This window comes from Alexandromys fortis, unplaced genomic scaffold (genome assembly GCF_014885135.2).
Source record: "Alexandromys fortis isolate MF-2015 unplaced genomic scaffold, M_Fortis_MF-2015_v1.1 scaffold_10, whole genome shotgun sequence".
Taxonomy (NCBI): Eukaryota; Metazoa; Chordata; class Mammalia; order Rodentia; family Cricetidae; genus Alexandromys; species Alexandromys fortis.
Genome location: NW_026067895.1, coordinates 12,758,802 through 12,776,581, shown reverse-complemented (window position 1 = coordinate 12,776,581; position 17,780 = coordinate 12,758,802). Strand labels below are relative to the sequence as shown.

Here is a 17,780-nt window from a genome sequence, read left to right as displayed (position 1 = left end):
CCCGCCTCTGACGCCCACTGTCTGGGACATCTTGCTACAATTCTTCTCAGACTTGTTACCAGTTTTAGCCCCAAGCTGCAGTCCCAGATCGCTATCCCAAACTAACCCCTGACCCCCACATGCCCTCATGACCTCGTTTCCGAGCATCACTTTCTAGCACTCAGCATTGCTCATTTGTATTTTAGTTGTTCAACTTTGCACAGAGTCAGAGTTCTGTAAAGACAGTGAATCCTCCTGGAGTCAAGAGGGCCATGGGACATTTGTCAAAGGACAAGAACACTGTGGCTCTGCATCTAAAGGCTTAATGTCTGTAGAAAGCCAGTTCATATACAGTTTTAAATGCTGAAGATAAGCATTTGTGATATTTCTAAGAAATACACTTTATACTTTTATAATACTATGTTTTAACCCAATGAGGTTAATACATTTATGTCACCAAACGTTCCATTGTAATTTTTCAAGGTACATTTACAAAATTTGTGTTTCTAAAGATGTTGGAGCTGTGAGCGATTCCATTGATAAACTAACTGATTGCTTTGTAAGCATTGAGGACTTGGGTTCAACCCTCAACTGCCGCCTAAACACTGGTAGTTCTAGTACTGAAGTAGAGATAGGAGAGTTTCTGGGTCTCACTGGTCAGCCAGTCCACTCTAATTGGTGGGCTGTGGGCCAATGGGCCCCTGTTTCAAGGTGGCTGGTGGTACCACGAAAATGACACCAAGGCTTTTTCTTCAGCCTAAGCACATGTATAGACACATGCACATTCATACACAGACATACACACATGCTGTCATTCACACGGACACAGACACACATGCACACCTTCTCACACATACAGAAGCTCACACACGTGTGCATACACAAGCACAAGCCCCAAGCACAAGCCCTCGCATAAATGAACACCTACAAGCAATCAAATGAATCAAGTGAAGTTTTACTTATACTACATTTTAACTCCATTTTGGTCTAATTTTTACATGCAACTCACATATAAAATTAATTGTGCGTGACTAAGTAAAGATGTACATTCCTATTTTGTGTGACATAGCATCGGGGTTTATTATTGTTGCTGTTAGAAGTTTAATTTAATCATTTTCTATATTTAAATTTTGTTCCAGTATGTCTTCCTCATGTAAAATTTCTAAGCATCAAACACCAGTGGAGATTCCCTGACTTTTCTCCCAGATAGCTTGTGCACCAGTATCCCTGCTCTTTACAGTGGGAGCACTATGGACAAAGTCTTTCTGAGTCTGTGTCGTCACTACAACTTCTGATTAGAGACTGAGTTGAGCAACTAAATGGAGGTTTGAGTTCTTAGAAGTAGGGCTACCAATGTCTGGAGTCAAACCTACTCGCAGCCACTTGCTTTCTGAAGCACCTGCCAGTGTTCTAGGCCGGAGAAGCAGTCCTTCTGTTGATGTTATCACACTCATGCCTGCCTCTCCATGGCTGCTTGATAAATGTCTGTGGATTGAACTGCTTCCACCTTTGGGGCACAAGGCTTTTCCAGGTAGGTGTTCTAAGGACCAGCTTTTCCCAGCTCTTCTCTCTTCTCCTTTCAGCTGCGGTCTAGCGCTGAGCTCCATCCAGATCTCCTCACCGACTGTCTCGCTGTGCAGCCTCTGCAGCCAGCCACTTCCCCCAGAGATGCTGATGGTGCCATGGGACACTCCCCAGGGCCAGGGCCTGGGCCTGAACTCTATCCAGGTAAGAATGTAACAGCAAATCCGTTTCACCTGAGAATTCATCCATGATCGTCTGTGCTCGCGGTCAGTAGTCTGCAGCTGTTCTCCTATGTTGGTTTGGCAAAGCAGACCTTCCTGTTCCTCATAAAGAAACAAGGCCAAATAACACATTAGTTCATCTTGTTCTGGGCTTCTGCCAGAGGTTCGGTGCACTAAGCCCTCCCAGGAATCTTTGGGACTCAGAGGAAATGGTTGGCCCTGAAGCAGGCAGCAGAACACACGCAGATTCTAAATGGAGCGGTCTTCATCATCTTTCCATTTTAAGTGGAAGCTCCAGGTAGCTACAGAAAACCTTGATTGTTTGTAAACCAGCTTGTAAGAATATCCATGAATGTCCCTAAAGCAAAGGGAGAGGAAGGGATGGTGCTCTAGATTTCTTGTCCACCTCGGTCTGAATCATAAGTGACCCTGTATTCAGAAAATTGTGGGTTGCTCCGAAAAAAGGAAGAGTAAGAGGGTTCATCGTTTTTCTTTGATTGCATTAGCTTGCAGTTTGGGTGCATTTTCAAGCCTCTATGATGGTGGAGGAGTTGAGCAAGCATAATTAGTTTTATCATTTTACACACAGAAAGCTCTTGCTGCAAGCCATCTGAAAGCAAGTTGCACTAGCACCCTATTCCAGACAATGAGACTTTTCTATTTTCAGTGACTTGCAACTCCACTTCCATCTGCATCCGATCCCACAGCCAGGTTGGCAACATGCTATTTTTTTCTTTTGCGAAGTGCTAATAAGCCTTAGAGAATGAAGAATGTACTGATGCATTGCAGTGGAATAGGAGAAAGGCATGCTTGTATTGGCTTTTTAAGCCTGACGGTTCTCAAGACGATCCGATGCAGAAAAAAAGGGCATCAAAGCAGTCGTTTCTGGAGCATCCGTCATCAAAACATTCTTAATCACGGTGAGCCAGCATCGAGGAACCTTTAGCAGCTTCTTAGGGACTTATTCACTGAAACAGCATGGCTTCGTCTCCTCTAGATCCAGAGATAGAGATTAAAACTTACTTGAATGGCTGACCAAATCTTAAAGAGATACATAGACACTTTATCAAATGCAAAGGACTGTTTTATAACACTATCAAAACATACTGAAAAACTTGATATTAGACATGAGTGAAGAGACATGGATAGCTTTTGTGTGCATAGGGGCTGTTGGTTTGCAAATTGATGGCACACGAACATTTCTCTAGCACACTAAATGAATCAACAATCAGGTTAAAACAACCTATGAAACATCCCTCTACTTCCTTAGGCAGTGAATATACCTTACTAAAGATCTGGAACTCAGAGTTAAGATCGAAGCTAATCAGAGGCAACTGAGAAACCTGCACACAGTAGCAACAATTTGCAAGGAGTGGCCAGTCTTGTCCCAAATCTTGGACACTACGACACCTGCTGCCATGGAAAATGTTGTCTGTATTGTATGCATATAACATATGATTCATTTTCAGCACTTTTATGTTGGACTGGGTGTGCATTTTTACATGGCAGCTAGTATTTTTAAAGTTTTGGAGTTTTCAACTTTTTAAGGTGTAGTTTTAGTTTGAAATGACTTTGTCATGCTGAATAGACTTCCACTTTTATTCTCGGTGCTTTTCTATATTTGGGTCTCAAAAAGATCTTCAGCCCTTGCCTTGGAGCCTCCAGCTGTAGCAGAAGCACTGTAGCACAGGCAAGGAAGCATACATTGCCACAGCCGTCCACATGGCATCTTGCAGTTGACAGGCATTTTCTGCTCTGAAATGTCCTGAACTAGGCAGGTGGTCACCTTACCAGCATTTCCCTGGGGTTTTATCTCTCCAGGCCGCTTGTAAGTGCCGGAGTTTATTCTCCTCACTTTCTGTCCGTTTCCCTTAGGTACTGTCGTACTTTCTTGGCCTCTGGATTATTTTTAAATAATTGATTATACCTTTTGATTTGCTGAGTAGGCAGCAAACCCAGAGGCAAAAGCAGACAGGGAGGAAAACTCTAAAACCAAACTTGCATGCCTTCTTTGTTAAGCTCTGGAAAGGCACACGTGCGGAGTGCACGTGCACAGCAGCTGCACGTGGGCTAACCGTCTGCAGGCACATACCAACCCGCGCGTGGCACATGGCAAAGGCATGCTGGAAACTCTCCATTCCTTAGGGAAAGGTGAAATCCGGATGGTCAAGTCTATTTGGCAAGGGTAAGAAGTGCTTGGAGATGGACTGGGGTGTGGTTCAGTGGCGGAGGGCTTGTAGAGCATGTATGAGACATGGATTCCATCTTTAGCACAGCACAGAGGGCGTGGTTGTTCTCTTTCCATTCTCTTAGAAAAATCAGGAAGATAAGTAACTCAAGAAAATACTTCCTTAATGATTATTATATGCCTTTCGTTGCTAGGAACAGGTCCGTGGAAACCTGTTGAGTATGTGTGAGTGTAGGAGGGGAAACCCTTAGATATGACTTGGAGCAGAATCATCCCTTAGATGTCACAGGATTCAGCACCCAGAAGGATCATTTGTACAGCATTAAGACGAGCAGGGAAGAAAGCCTACCCATGTCTACTTCCTTTATTGAAGCAGATTTCTGAGACTGATAAGAGAGTGGTTGATTGGAATAGATGGCCTGAAAAGATTTTCACTTTTGTAGACCATGCTGAGGGTGATTTTAAATTGTGGCGTTTACTTCTGCACTGTTGGAAGATCCTGGGCTCCCAGCAACTTTCTGCTGCTCAGTGGGCCCCCACGGTAGGGGCGGTGGTGAAAAGGCCCCGAGACTGGACCACTTCTAGTTTCTTTTCTGAGACTATGCCCCACATCATGGTCCAGGTCAGTGTGGGAATTCCAGGTGATTTACTGAGACTCTGAGAGAGAGGGTTTCACTGTAGGTCAAGTGTGAGCTCCACTTTCAGGGCTTTAGGACCAGTCCAGTATAAATCTGAGCTCATAGAATGAGCTGATGGAGTAGGCAAGTCTAAATTTAGTGAGGGTGCAGCAGCATGGACCAACTGGACCAGTGCCTGGTCTTGGCAGAAGGTCCATACACTAGCAATGGATGCCTCGGACAAATGATCTGTCCCATGTGTGGGCACAAAAGTAATGGCTCCCTCTGAACCACAGCTGTAACTGTGGACTCAATATGAGGTGACTTTAGTAAGCCTGTGACCTCGGTCATGAAGACTTGTGGCTAGATACTAGAATCATCTAGCAGAAACCCAATCCCTGGGACAGTCTGATCAATAGGGCTAAACTGCAAGTGAAAGCTGCCAGGTAACCCAAGAGGAGATGAGGCCTGATCCACCCTCATTCCCCCTTCAGTCCGACCTGGTGGATGGACACGCAAGAAAGAGACAGCCAGACAATGCAGGTTTCTCATGGGAAGGGTTTTGAGATATTTGAGTCCCACAGAAACTTCTATGAGATGGAGTGCTGATGCAGCAGAAATGAGAGACCTTCAAGAATGGTGTGGGGGGGGGTATTGATATGATTTCCCTTAGGTTATAAAGTAATCCTTATGTTTAGATCTAGTAAGTCCTATTGACCTATTCAGATTTTAATGTAGATTAAAATGTAGCTTTTCAAGGAAAAAAGGTTCTCTTTTTGTTCCACTATGTTATATAAGAGGGAAATGAAGGTTTCTTTGTAAAGTTCTTTGATGCCATTAGGTCTCCACCCCATTGCTGGGAGAAGGGAGCTTTTCCCGCTGCAATTATATCAGTTTTGTAATAAATAGCACTGTGTTAACATGCTTTATGAATAGTGTTTCATTTTAGTTTAATCTCATGTTATATGTTTTAACGTATTCTCTACATTCTTAAATTTAGTACATTTGCTGTCTTTGGACAGCTTCTTAGAAAGCTGTAAATGTTGGCTCTAATTTTCTGTGAAAGTGCCTCCTATGGTCTCTTCTCAAAAACTGGCTGCTAATTTAGAGGGTGGCCATTAGAGACCTCTAAACTGACACACAATTTCCCAGGAGATTAAATTTTACAGGGGAAAGCTATAAAAGACAAGCATAGCCTGCATTAAAGTCTTCAGAAAGACATAGAACATTGTGAAGCACATGTATATCTCTTGCACTATCTTCAAAAGCATTGTTTTGCTTGGAATTCACAAAGGGGAGAAAGCAACCGAGAAACCTCGGAGTAGGGGTGGGCAGAAGGGAATGGAGACAAAGGGAATTTAAAGGAAATACCTGACGGTGTTCTCATGATGTCTCCCCTGGTAGTGTCTTGAGCTGTCATCAGAAACTGGGTCACTTTAACGCAGTGGTTCTCAACCTTTGGGGCGTGACCCCTTTGAAGGTCAAATGACCTCACAGGAGTGACATATCAGTCATCCTGCATATCGGACAACTGAGATTCATAGCAGTAGCAATATCACAGTTATGAAGTAGCAATGGAAGTGATGTTATGGTTGGGGTCACCAGAGCATGAAGAACTGTATTAAGGGGTTGCAGCATTAGGAAGGCTGAGAACCACTGTATAGAGCAAGCAGTTCCTGTCAGTGATTGTCTGTTAAGTTGAACTGAAGTCAGCGACAGTAAGAACAAGCCCCATGTCCTCTACTGTGGGCGCTAGCATCCCTAACACACAGTTTTAAACCTGAGCCAGTCCAGCAGTGTATATAACGTCAGCAGACAGCCTTATAAAAGTGCAGCTTTCTGAGCTCACCCCTGGAGTTTCCGATTCAATAGTTCTGAACAATCTCAGAGATTTGAACCTCTGCCAGATTATTCTAACAAGTTCCCAGGTGTTGCGGGATGCTGTTGTCATCCAGGCAGCTCACTTTGGAATCCATCCTCTGAATCACAATATATGAGATGTGGCTTCTACAAAACCCCATTTGAATTTTATCGAGGGTTACTAGAGTATGGGTCACTGTGGAGAACACATACATGTTACTCACTGTAGAAGTCTGTAGAAGGCTTATGTTTTGTTTGTTTTTAAATTAACAGTGAGCTTTTATTATGCACGCTTCATTAAAGCAAATTAAAATGTTGGTTCTCAGGCAGCACAGGCCCCACTGTATGTATGGACATGTATGGAGCAGTTACAGCGGTTCCTACCTTTATATATTTGCAAACTAACAAATTGGATGCTTCAATTTGTCCTTGTGTACATATTCCCTTGTACTCTTGCTGGCTTTTCATGCAGGATTAAACTGAATCACGCAGTTTTCTGGAACGCACGTTGTTGCTATGAGAACATTTTTTTGGGGGGTGAGCAAGAAACGTTCCACACCTCATCAGAGAGGAGATAAAGGAGTAAGGCTTGCCAGCCGTGGCTTTGTCCCCACTGGGGAAGGACTTGGTTGTCAATGTCCCCCACCTCACTGCTCATTTAATACTGTTTTGTCAGTAGGATAGGAGAAGGGCCATTCGGAGCTCTGGAGTTTGTCTCAAGCAGGTCTGAAGGGATCGATGGATGGCCGGGTGGAAATCAGGCTAGAACTTATCAACTGAAGCACTTCATGCCTTGTGTGGCTGTGGAAACGAGCCAAACATGGATCCTAAGTTCTGACTTTCTACTTCCACTGAATTTAGGCTCCAAGGGGAAAAAGAAATAGGAAGCTCATCTCTTCCTTCGGAGTCACAAAGGGCTTTTTCTTAAGGACTGCTTGTTTTTGGTGTTTGTAGTCACAGTGAGAGTTCCTTTTTATTGTTGTATGGACACTAGAAAGAAAGGTTAAGCATGACATGGGGATATAAACTGAAGGACATTACTGGATTAACTCACATGAAACGAGATGTTTTCCAGTAATAAGGGAGTAGCTCCAGGTCTGGATTGACTATGGTGACACCTGCCCATTCCATGTTAACCAGAATCTCTGTCTTGGGGATTGTCATTTATAGTGACTTCCTTGTTATTGTCATAGACTGTTCAGTCCCGTTCATGTTCCTCAACCATGCCTGAAGCACTGCTACCCTCTAACCCACACTGGAAGTCGCGGGCACCTCTCTGGAGGCTTGATCTTCCTAAGTCAAGTCTGTATTTGCCTCGCTTCCATGAATGTTTCTAGCTGGAGTTTGGCCATCTTATTGCATGCTAACCCAGTTCTGTCTCAATGAGCATGGTTGCTCATGATTCTTATCTGTCTTGTTATCATCTATCATCTAATTACCTATGTGTATGTAGGTGTGCATCTGTCTGTCTACCTATCTTTTCATCTATCTGACTGTCTTACCTATGTCAGCTTTGGACTACAGAATTGCATCTTACCCTAATGTTTCTGTGAATTCCCAGTCATATCCTCAGAAATAACAGGTTTTGTGCCACTGGATCCTTTTCTCTGAAAGTGTAGAGAGAGTCTTATCACTTCCTTGTAGTAGTGAGAAGCTGCAGAAAGTGACCGGTTACTATTAAAGGAGACAAGCTATCATAATTCTACATAGGAATTTGTTCCGTAGGCTAGTCCATACCAAACTTTTTTATCTTTCTTTTTTCCCTTCCATTTTAAAGATATTTTCTTGCTCTGTAACCCTGGCTGGCTTAGAACTCACTGTATAAACTATACTGGCAACTTATAGAAATCCCCCTGCCTCTGCCTTACCAGTTTGGGCATTCCAGGTATTTATCATCATGCCTGACTTTTACATCAAGCCTTTCAAAGGGATGGATATGCAGTTTGAGAAGCACTGTGTACCTGCTGACCAATGCTAATGGGAGAGAAATGTCCTTAGGTCTGTGTGCTTGGGTGCTCAGGCAGTTGGTAGCTATATAAACAACAAGAGTGAGTAATGTTCCATGTTTTTTTTGAAAAGTCAGGTATTGTATGTCGTTAGTGACCGTGTTTTACACAAGTCTCTCTTACTGTCCATGAAGCCAATCTGCTCAAACACAATATTTACAAGTGGAAACACTTCCTTGCCTCCAACTGAGACATTCCCCTTACTGAGATTGACTACTGGGTTTAATGACATTAAGAGTTCTTAGGAGGCAGTAAGTGCTCAACATCTGTTAGTGCTAATTATTGCTGTGTTCAAATACTAGGAAATGCATATTACAGTCCTGAGCAAAATTACCTGCCACCCCAGTGTTCTTTATTGTTGTTTTTAGAAATGGGGGGGCAGTAAAGAAATTAAATTTTAAATCAGCATCGTTTAGTAGACTAAACGAAAGCTAAAACAGAATTCTTTAGATTTTCTAACCCTATACTCTGCGTCCTAGTTCACATTGTGTTTCTAATGCTGGAGCTCTACTGTGCTGCTTTAAAGATAAAATTGGAATCAGAAGCTCACCACTTTGGGTCAGTGGCCCCAAACTCACAATGTCAAAATTATGTTTTGATGGCTACTAGGGTTTGAATATAAAAATAGTGCTTTGGTTGTTTTTATTTTTGTTTTAATGACAGAGTGTCATGCAGAAAGATTGTGGGACTAAATCTGAAGCCCCATCTTGGCTCTCTGCCTACTGGGTGTTGTGTTTAGGGAAGCCACTTTCCCTTTAAAGTAGGTGCTGATAGGAATCCCATAGGGCTGTCCTGAGAGAACAAAACGCATAAAGGAAGCCAGTGGGCTCACTGTCAGCTTGTACGTTCTCAGTGACCCTCTTTCCTTTCCTTCCTCACTTCCTCCCTCCTTTCCCTCCCTCACTCCCTTTTTGTTTCACGGACTGTTGGTAAGCCACATTGAGCTCTGTGGCAGACACCGGCTCCCCCTTTTGTGCTCTCTCCTTGAATCCTAGGTAGAGAATTCACAGACAGGCAGTTTCTTCCAAGAAGCCAAGACAAGATTGGACCGTGGAGCTTGTAGACCTAAGTCTCATTTTCAAATCTCTGCATGAGACTTTTTTTTTCCCATTGTCACAAAGAGACTGAGTCTCATGGGACTGGCTTTGCAGAGTGCCCACACCATGCCTGCTTGAAAAATGAGCTTAGTGAACAGTGAGACTGTGAGATGAAGCAGGTGCAGTAAAGAGGCAAACATACTGATGGCCTGGCCGGTGCGATTTCATACAGCTTTTGCAGTGGCATTGCTCAGGTATATATAGCCTTGGTCTCTCCTGGTGTCATTTTGCAAATGGTCTCTTCCTGGCTCCATCATTTTCCTCAAAATACAGCCCACGGTATTTTGCCTATAAAACTATTTTTGGCTATTTTCTTACCTCGATTTATTTATTATAATTCATATTTCTCTAATCTTACTGTGATGGTGTTCTCTTTGTAACAATTATACAACACGTAATTCGTACACCAGAGATCAGCAGACTGCCCACAGGCTGGATCTGGCCTGCCTCCTGTTTTCATTATGGCCAGAGAACTGCTAGTGTTGATTTTAAGAATTCTAAAAGTAAATTTAAACAAAATAACTTTAAGCTTTGTGTGAGAATAGCTGTTTAAATAGCTGACGGTATTCTTGCCTACAAAACCTAAAAACGCTGGTCCTTTCCAAAAACAACTTTGTGACCTCAGCTTCAGACTTCCATCTGGAACATTTGTCAGTGACCAAATGAAATCAAGGAAGCCATAAATTTAATTAAGTAAAATAAATTAATTAAAGTGGAGAATGTATTATAAGAGTTAACACATAATGCATAGGAATTTGGCTGGACCTGTACTCTTTTAGATTTAGCAGATACTTCAGAAGTCCCCCAGCCCATGGCCTTGTAGAGGTCTTTATGAGACCCAGCAGTGAAGGAAGATGGTAACAGTCTCCCCGTAAGGGTACCAGGCCACGTTTCTGTTTGTCTTCCCTGGGATGATGCTCTCAGAGCCTTAGACTAGAGGCCCTCAAATAGAGGGATCCCTGAAGTCACCAGCTAGCAGGAAGATCTACAGAGGCATCCTAGGGTGGGATGCCCTGACAAACATGGTTCTCTCATCCAGAAAGAAGCTTCCAGAGAGAAAAGAACTGAGTTTTGGCATGATGAGCCAGAGGCAGGCAGCAAAATCCAGGAACCATCATGGTTCCTCTCTCTCCACATTTGTTCCTCCTAGAAGGGGGAGGTGTCTCAGGGCGTAGAGTATCACAGACTTTTCTCAAGTCAAAACCTCTCTGAGATGTACATCAGTCCTCAGGAATAAAACAAGGAGTTGAAATGTCAAGTTTGAGGGGCCCACTTGCTCATATTCCAACAAGGAAGATACTTGCTTCCTCAAAATATGCTTTGTCTCACAGTAGACCTGGAAGTCGGCATAACTGAAGACTGAATGAAGCCTCTGTTTTCCAAATAGAGAAAAATATTCCATTAAAATTCCTTCCAAAATGTCAGATATGAGCATAATTTCATGCTAAAGCACGAATGTCTGCTTGGAAGTCAAATAAACGCCAAGGTGAAGAAAGTCTGAGGACAGAAAAAGGGGTTACAACAAAACCACCTTGGGTGTCTGTGCAGTTTTGCCTCAGGCTAGTGGCAATTGAAGACTACTTCCTTACTGCCCCACAGGCCCTGTAAAGGACTATTGTCACCAACCTTTCCACATCTAGGAAGAGAGGTCTCCTCAGAGTCCACAGATCAGCATTTCTTTCTGCTAGAAGAACATGGCAGTCAAAACCAGATTGGCTGTTCTTGCTACAGATCCATTTCCAAGCAGCCTCCACTGCAAGTGGTTTCAGAGTTCCTGCAGAAACACAGCAGGTGGGATCATGGATCCTACCTCTGATAGTATAGCTGTGGAATACATAGTAAGGGTTAGAGACCTGGTATGTTTACTAAAATGGTTATTATTTTTTATGAGTAAGTTGGACTTTGCTACAAAGACAGAGCCGAGGAGAACTTTTTAATTACTACCCGGAGCAGTTAGCCATGCCAGGTCCATCTTTCTCCTTTCTCCGTTTCCATCCTGACTTGAAAGGGGCTGAAAATCTAAAGTACAGGGAGAGAGGAGATGCGGCTACCCAAAGGGAAGTCTTGAGTGGTCTGTATGTTCACATTATCCTACCGACTTTTCTGTGTAACTTAAGGTGCATAAGTGGGAGGGTTGATACTCCAGAGGAGGGAAGCACAGTCTGAGATTTGAGGTTTGATGTGTCATGCATTGTCTGGAACGATTTAAGAGGGCTGCATGAAATGTTGGTTCCGGAGAAGCGCCCGAGTGATGCCATCCGAGTTGCGACATAATAAGCGCCCGAGTGATGCCATCCGAGTTGCGACATAATGTCTTTTGTTCTGTCGCAGTACAGATGGGAAACTTCCCGAACAGAAGCTAATTACACCTGGTATTTCAGGATGTTTGCTGGTAACCTTTGGCATTCGTGCGGGTGACATATCTTCTAGCTGGACCATGGTAGATTCCAGAAAGACTTGAGAGGGTGCGTACACTCCCAAACAGTAATGACGTCTTCCCTGGTGGTAAATCTAGCTGCATGAGCTGGAAATGTAATTGGGCTGCCTACACTGAAGTTTGGAGCTCTTGGGAGACATCTGTTTGTAAGAGAGAACCTGAATATTCATCTAACTATCCAGACATCAATAAATTCTTACTGTACCTTATTTATTTCTGTTCCCCAGTGATCAGCGGTTCCATTAAGCACAAAGCTAATAGGTACATTCTTTAGAGCGGTATCCTTACGTACCTTAATCTGGCAGCCTCCTAACACAGCGGTTTTTCCATTGCCAGGTAGCTCTCCTGTCAGGAGACACATGTATGTTTTCTTTGTCCTAGAGCACTGGAGACAGTTGCCATCAATTAGCTGAGGGTAGCATGTCAGGGATGGACGGGTATTGTCATTTTAGTCTGACAGCCACCCGATGCGCTTGGGAGGGAATTGTTTCATTACGCTGTTATCGGGGCTGCTGGATAATGATACTCCACATTGCAAGGGGGGTGGCGGTGAGACAGGCAGAAAGAATGGATTTTCAGTGATTGGCAATATTAAAATTATTCATGCTGGAAGGAGAGGGGAAAGATCAGAGGGATGGATGTGCAAGCCCTTAAGAAGCGGCTTCCTCCTAACACAGGGGGAATGTGGGTGCAGAACAATGCCCTACTTGATGGAGAGGCAGAGGGGCAGGCCGTGCCCTGACATCAGGTGGGAAGGTAAAAAGGAACAGCCCTTTCTCATCCGCAACAAGCATTAGCATAAACTGGGGTCTCCCCCATTCTCCAATTAACTTTAGGATTAAATTCAGGCTCCCTAGCAGATTGCCCTGGCAGGCATTTTCCTTGCTAGGAAACTCTCTCTGGTGTGCGAATTTAGGTCAGGAAGGCGTTTGCCATCCGATGACAGTGCAGTTATAAATTGCTTTGAGGTGTTCTGTGAAGAACAGCAGATGGCATTAGATTTAAATGTGCACTTTTGGGGACGAAGTTTCTAGATGCCTCCAATATTGGTCAGTTTCCTCAGAACATCTAAAGGGAAAGCCTTTCTTTAAATTCTAAAAAATTAACCAAAGCTGAATCCGTATGCTCTTGAAGAGGAGAAGCAAACAAGAAGCCCTGAAAAAATGTAAAAATACTTCAAGAAAAGCTAAGCTTCAAGAGGGACAATTGTGTTGACATTTTAGTAACAGCCCATTTTCGCTCCTTAGTGAAGTGCAGTCATGCATGAAAATGACTTGTTATCTTCTACACTGAAATGTATTATGGGCTGTATCTCAAAGGTGTGTATTACTCCTTCAAAGTAAAGGACAACATGTTAACCCTGTGCGGATTTGTTCTTGTCCTCAAATACTTTGTTGCACTTGCATAAAAATATTGAACAATAAAAAGCTGATCGAATAAGATGCATAAACTCCTCCCTCCCCAGTGACGAATTCCAGTACACAGTTACATTGCAGTTTTCCACCCGGGCTTTTCAAAAAAGAAAGCTTAATTTGATGTTTACCATCTTGAGGCAGTGTATGTTTTTGTCATTCCCTAATCATATTAAAATTGCATTAATTACAACAATATGATAAGAATTACAGTAAAATGATAAGAGCATTTTGGGGGTGAATAACCAGAGTTCAGCCTTTGTGCTGTGTGTTTTTCGTTTTTAATCGTATTTTATTTTCTACATATCGGTGTGTTGACTGCATGTATGTCTGTATGACTATGTACCACATGTGCAGTGATCACAAAGGCCAGGATGGAAGAGGGCACCCTTCCCCTGGAACTGGAGTTACAGGCATTTTTGTGTTCTCAGGCAGGCACTGGGAACCAAACCTGGGACTTCTTCAGGAGTAGCACATGGTGTGAACTGCTGAGCCATCTCTCCATCCCCTATTTAGGTTTTCAATGTATTATATATTTATATTTTTCCATGCAATCCTGTGAAGTATTATCCTTTTGAAGATGAAGAAACATCAGGCAGTCACTCGAGCTAAGCCTCAAACCCAGATCCATGTGACTCCCATTGTGTCCGCTCCTGTTCCCAACCATGCTGACTGACACTGTCTGTCCTGAGCGCCTGATTTTTGATGAGGACAGTGGAGCCAAAATCGCCACTGCAGTTAAATGGCTTATTGAACCCCTCCCAGGTCTAAATTTCTCCTCTTGGGAGAGAGACAGAGAGACAAGGTTAAGATCATCTTTCATGCGGACCCTCTAATTCTTGCTAATGTCTACTTGAGAGCCAATTTACCTCAGGCTCATCGATTAGTTTGCTTCTCTGAGCCTTGACCCTTGAAATTCTGCCTGAGAGATGAATGGTCAGCCTAGACTTCTTTCCTTATGTTAGCCACCAAGCAATTAATGTCATTTCTCGGGAGCCCAACGTGGCTGTGACATTCATTACCAGTAAGAGTCACCATCTTCAAATAAGTTGGATTTCCTTTCCAGTGAGGACAAGTCAGAGCTGGGCTAGGGCTTCTCAGTAGCCACGAATGCCCTGAAGTGAGGGCTTACAGGGAAGCTCAGTGGTCTCCACAAACACAGTGATTCTCCTCTAGGCTCATTATCGACAGCCCAGGACATCCTGCTTGCTGCAGTAAAGGCGCACATAGCCGATTGCTCATGAATCGCCCTGCAGGCCCCGCTCCTTGCCTTGCCCGTGGATCAATATGCGTCTGACATGGATCCGAAATCTTTATTTGGGCAAAAGCACATTTCTTACCAGCTGTTTGTTTTCCAAACGGAATAATTCAGTTAATTTCTTGTCTGGATTAAATCTCCTTATCAAGGTTGAGAACAGGTTGGGACAAAGAGTGTTTTTGTTTGTTTGTTTGTTTTTGTTTTTTACCATCTAACTGAGAATGTTGCGGCCACCTGTTTGCCTCTACTCCAGGATGCCTTTTCAGACGCACTTTGTTTTGAGTCCGCCGGGCCCTCGAGAGACAGTGTGGGATGGTGGTTAGGGCCATGTGACCTGAAATCTCACTTTGAATTTCGCCTTCACTATTTGTTCACCAAGTGACCATAGCCATCTCATCTAACCAAGAATCAATAAGTAGCAAATGTCCTTGGCAAAATGTCCTTGGCATATGACAGGTATTCAATCAGTCATAACTGTGAGTTCCACAATATGGAGAAAGGAGTTGATGTAATGAACTGAGATCTAGGTCACCCCCTGCTACTCCGTGTGTATCTGGACCATTTTGAGAGTCACAAGAAGTTTAGAATCTCAGCATGTCTCAGGCTACGATCTAGGGTATCAGAAAGTATGTTCTACTTCCATGGCTCTTTCTGGGTTATTGGATTATTTAATATCAGAGAACAGAAGTGTAGCTGCTCACACCGTTTTGAACAGGAAAACATACTAGCTATTCCTTGCTTCCCTGGGGGCTGACCCTAGTTCTGCACATGCCAGCCCAGGACATTCCCGATGAGCTATATCTATAACTTCTTCTTTGGTCTTTTGTTTGAGGCAGTCTCACGAAATTGCCCAGGCAGGCCTTGAACTTGAAATCTCTTGCTTGTTATCTAGGATTACAGGTTTACTCCATCAGGCCTGTCTATGCTAGCTACATTTTTATGCCTCTGACTGACAGGAGAGTCTTTGTGCCAACCAACTGAATGGATGGAAACAGTCATCAAATGATGTGGGTAGTAGCTCCAGCAGACCTGGGATGGCAAGGCAAGGAGATCTTTATTGGGGTCCCTAACATACTCCTTGCATCCTCTGTTCACCTGGTGAATACCTCACAAGGGGAGAATCTCCAGATGTGCCTTTCATTAGAAATAATATATTGTTATTAATAATATAATACATTAATAAATTATAACACTATAATATCATTTCATAATAATATGCTGTAATATTATCTTAACATAACAATTACTAGTAATATATTAATGATGAATAATATATTGATAGTTATAATAGAGATATGTTGATTGACATTAACTGAAATAGTCACGAGCCTTTTGTGGCTCCAGAAGCCTTTTTGAGATAGCTTCTAGGAACTTCATGGATCTCAGAGCCACCTCTGCCTGTCACTGCCGTAAGCCAGGCCCCATGAGAAAGAGTCCGTAGCGATAGGGAAGAGAGCTCCTGGCTCTGGGCAGCAGGCAGAGTTCATGCATTCATTGGTTGTCCAAGCTTTATTTCCTTGGGGAGTTCACCATCTCTTAATCACAAAGGCAATAAGGGTTTCCAGTTTGTTCCTTTGCTGTGCCTAATCAGTTGTTCCAGCTGCCAGTCACCAACCCTGTCTGGAAGTTCAGTGAAAAGCCCCCTTCGAGCTTTGGAGACAGCACTGACCCCCCCAAGGTGACCCCAACAATGAAAGCTGCCCCCAGGGGCAGTCTGTGTCTGGTTGATTTGGTCACAACAGTTTTGTTAATATTGTGCTGTGTGCTGGGGGGATCCATTTTCTTCTTGAGGCTCTGATCAATAGGCCACATTGTACACTCCACTGGTTGATTTGTGGAAATCATTTTGAGTAAGTGTGGAAATATTTTTTTTCCTTTCGTGAATAACCTCATAGTTCTCGTCCATCGTGCGGATTTTCTTCCTAAGATTGGAAATCCCTTGGCAAAGCCTGTGCGCTCGTCAGTAAGCATATGCTGGAGCAGGCGCGGCTGCGCGGAGCCGGCAGGTATTGAAACTCAAGAAACATTAGTGAAGATTTAGCACCTGCCACATAAAAGGAGGTGCTGGAATGCTATGTCCAGATGAAGAAATAATACTTGGATACACTTAAGAGTACATCCTAGATGTGTGGTTTGATAAAGTTAGACATTCCTGGGAGTCACTGTGGATAGCAAAGACATTTTCTGGATGACAATGGCAGTTTCTGAAACTTGCTGGTCTTCGATAAAGGCCAAGGAGAGTTAGTCCTATCCCAGCCATAGCTAACTGACTTCAGATAGTTGTCTTTTGGATGTATATTAGAAAGCCAAGCTTGTGTCTCTTATTACTTATCCTCCATTCATTTCATTATTTTGGTCATAAGTAACATCTGTAACCAGCAATTTTACCCTGGACTCTGCAGGCAGACTGTCCTGTATAGACATTGACACTAAGTTTCTTCCAACTAAGTTATACTCTATAATTCTCGTAAAATCTCTCTAATTTTCATCCCATGTCCAACAACACAGAAGTAAAAAGTGATTGGTTTTCTTTTGCAGAAAAGTGATCGGTTATGCCCTGTGTAAGAAACTGTTCAGATGCTTTCACATTCAGACTTTAAGTTGAAGCCTAAATCCCTCTCTTTCTTCTTCTCATGGGGTCTCTTGTAGAGAACCCTGCCCTGTTTCGAGTATTCTATGTCAGCCATAGCTATAAAAGGAAGGACTGTGGATGTGTGTTTGACGTCAGAGCACTTGGAAGACCCGGTCCTTTGCCTTCAGCTCCATGCCCGTCACCTCAGATGCCTTACCCTACACACCCTCTCCACCACCTCCTGCCCGTGGCCATGGTAGTATACCTTCCTAGAGCTTGGACAGTCCTGGCCTCAGTTTACCAGCACATTCCTCCCTTCCTGCCTCAGGACTCCTAGATTTCTTGAGATTAGGCCTCTGTGGCATGTGTCTGCTGACAAATCTAAGAGAATAATACTTCCCTGGGGCAGCCTTTGATCAGAAGGGAGTAGGAATTGTTGGATAAAATTTCCAACTGGAGCCCCAGGATAGACTTTATTGACATTTAGGTTGTTTGTCTTTGCTCATTAAAAAAGCAAACATGACTTGATACATACAGTTGGAGATAACAGATACTAAACATGTCTTGTTTTATAGTTTAGCCCAGGACCAAGTTTTGTGTCTGCCATAT

General features: G+C 43.3%; 1 protein-coding gene across 6 annotated transcripts in view; it reads left to right on the top strand.

Moving 5' to 3' along the window:
* The window catches only part of Glis3 (GLIS family zinc finger 3), a 425,456-nt gene that overhangs the window by 367,319 nt on the left and 40,357 nt on the right, over positions 1–17,780 (top strand). For all 6 annotated transcript variants that reach the window (XM_050159533.1, XM_050159565.1, XM_050159574.1 and 3 more), the window contains one exon: positions 1,563–1,707. In XM_050159533.1, coding sequence (XP_050015490.1) covers positions 1,563–1,707 — 145 coding nt within the window. The remainder of the gene's footprint in view (positions 1–1,562; positions 1,708–17,780) is intronic.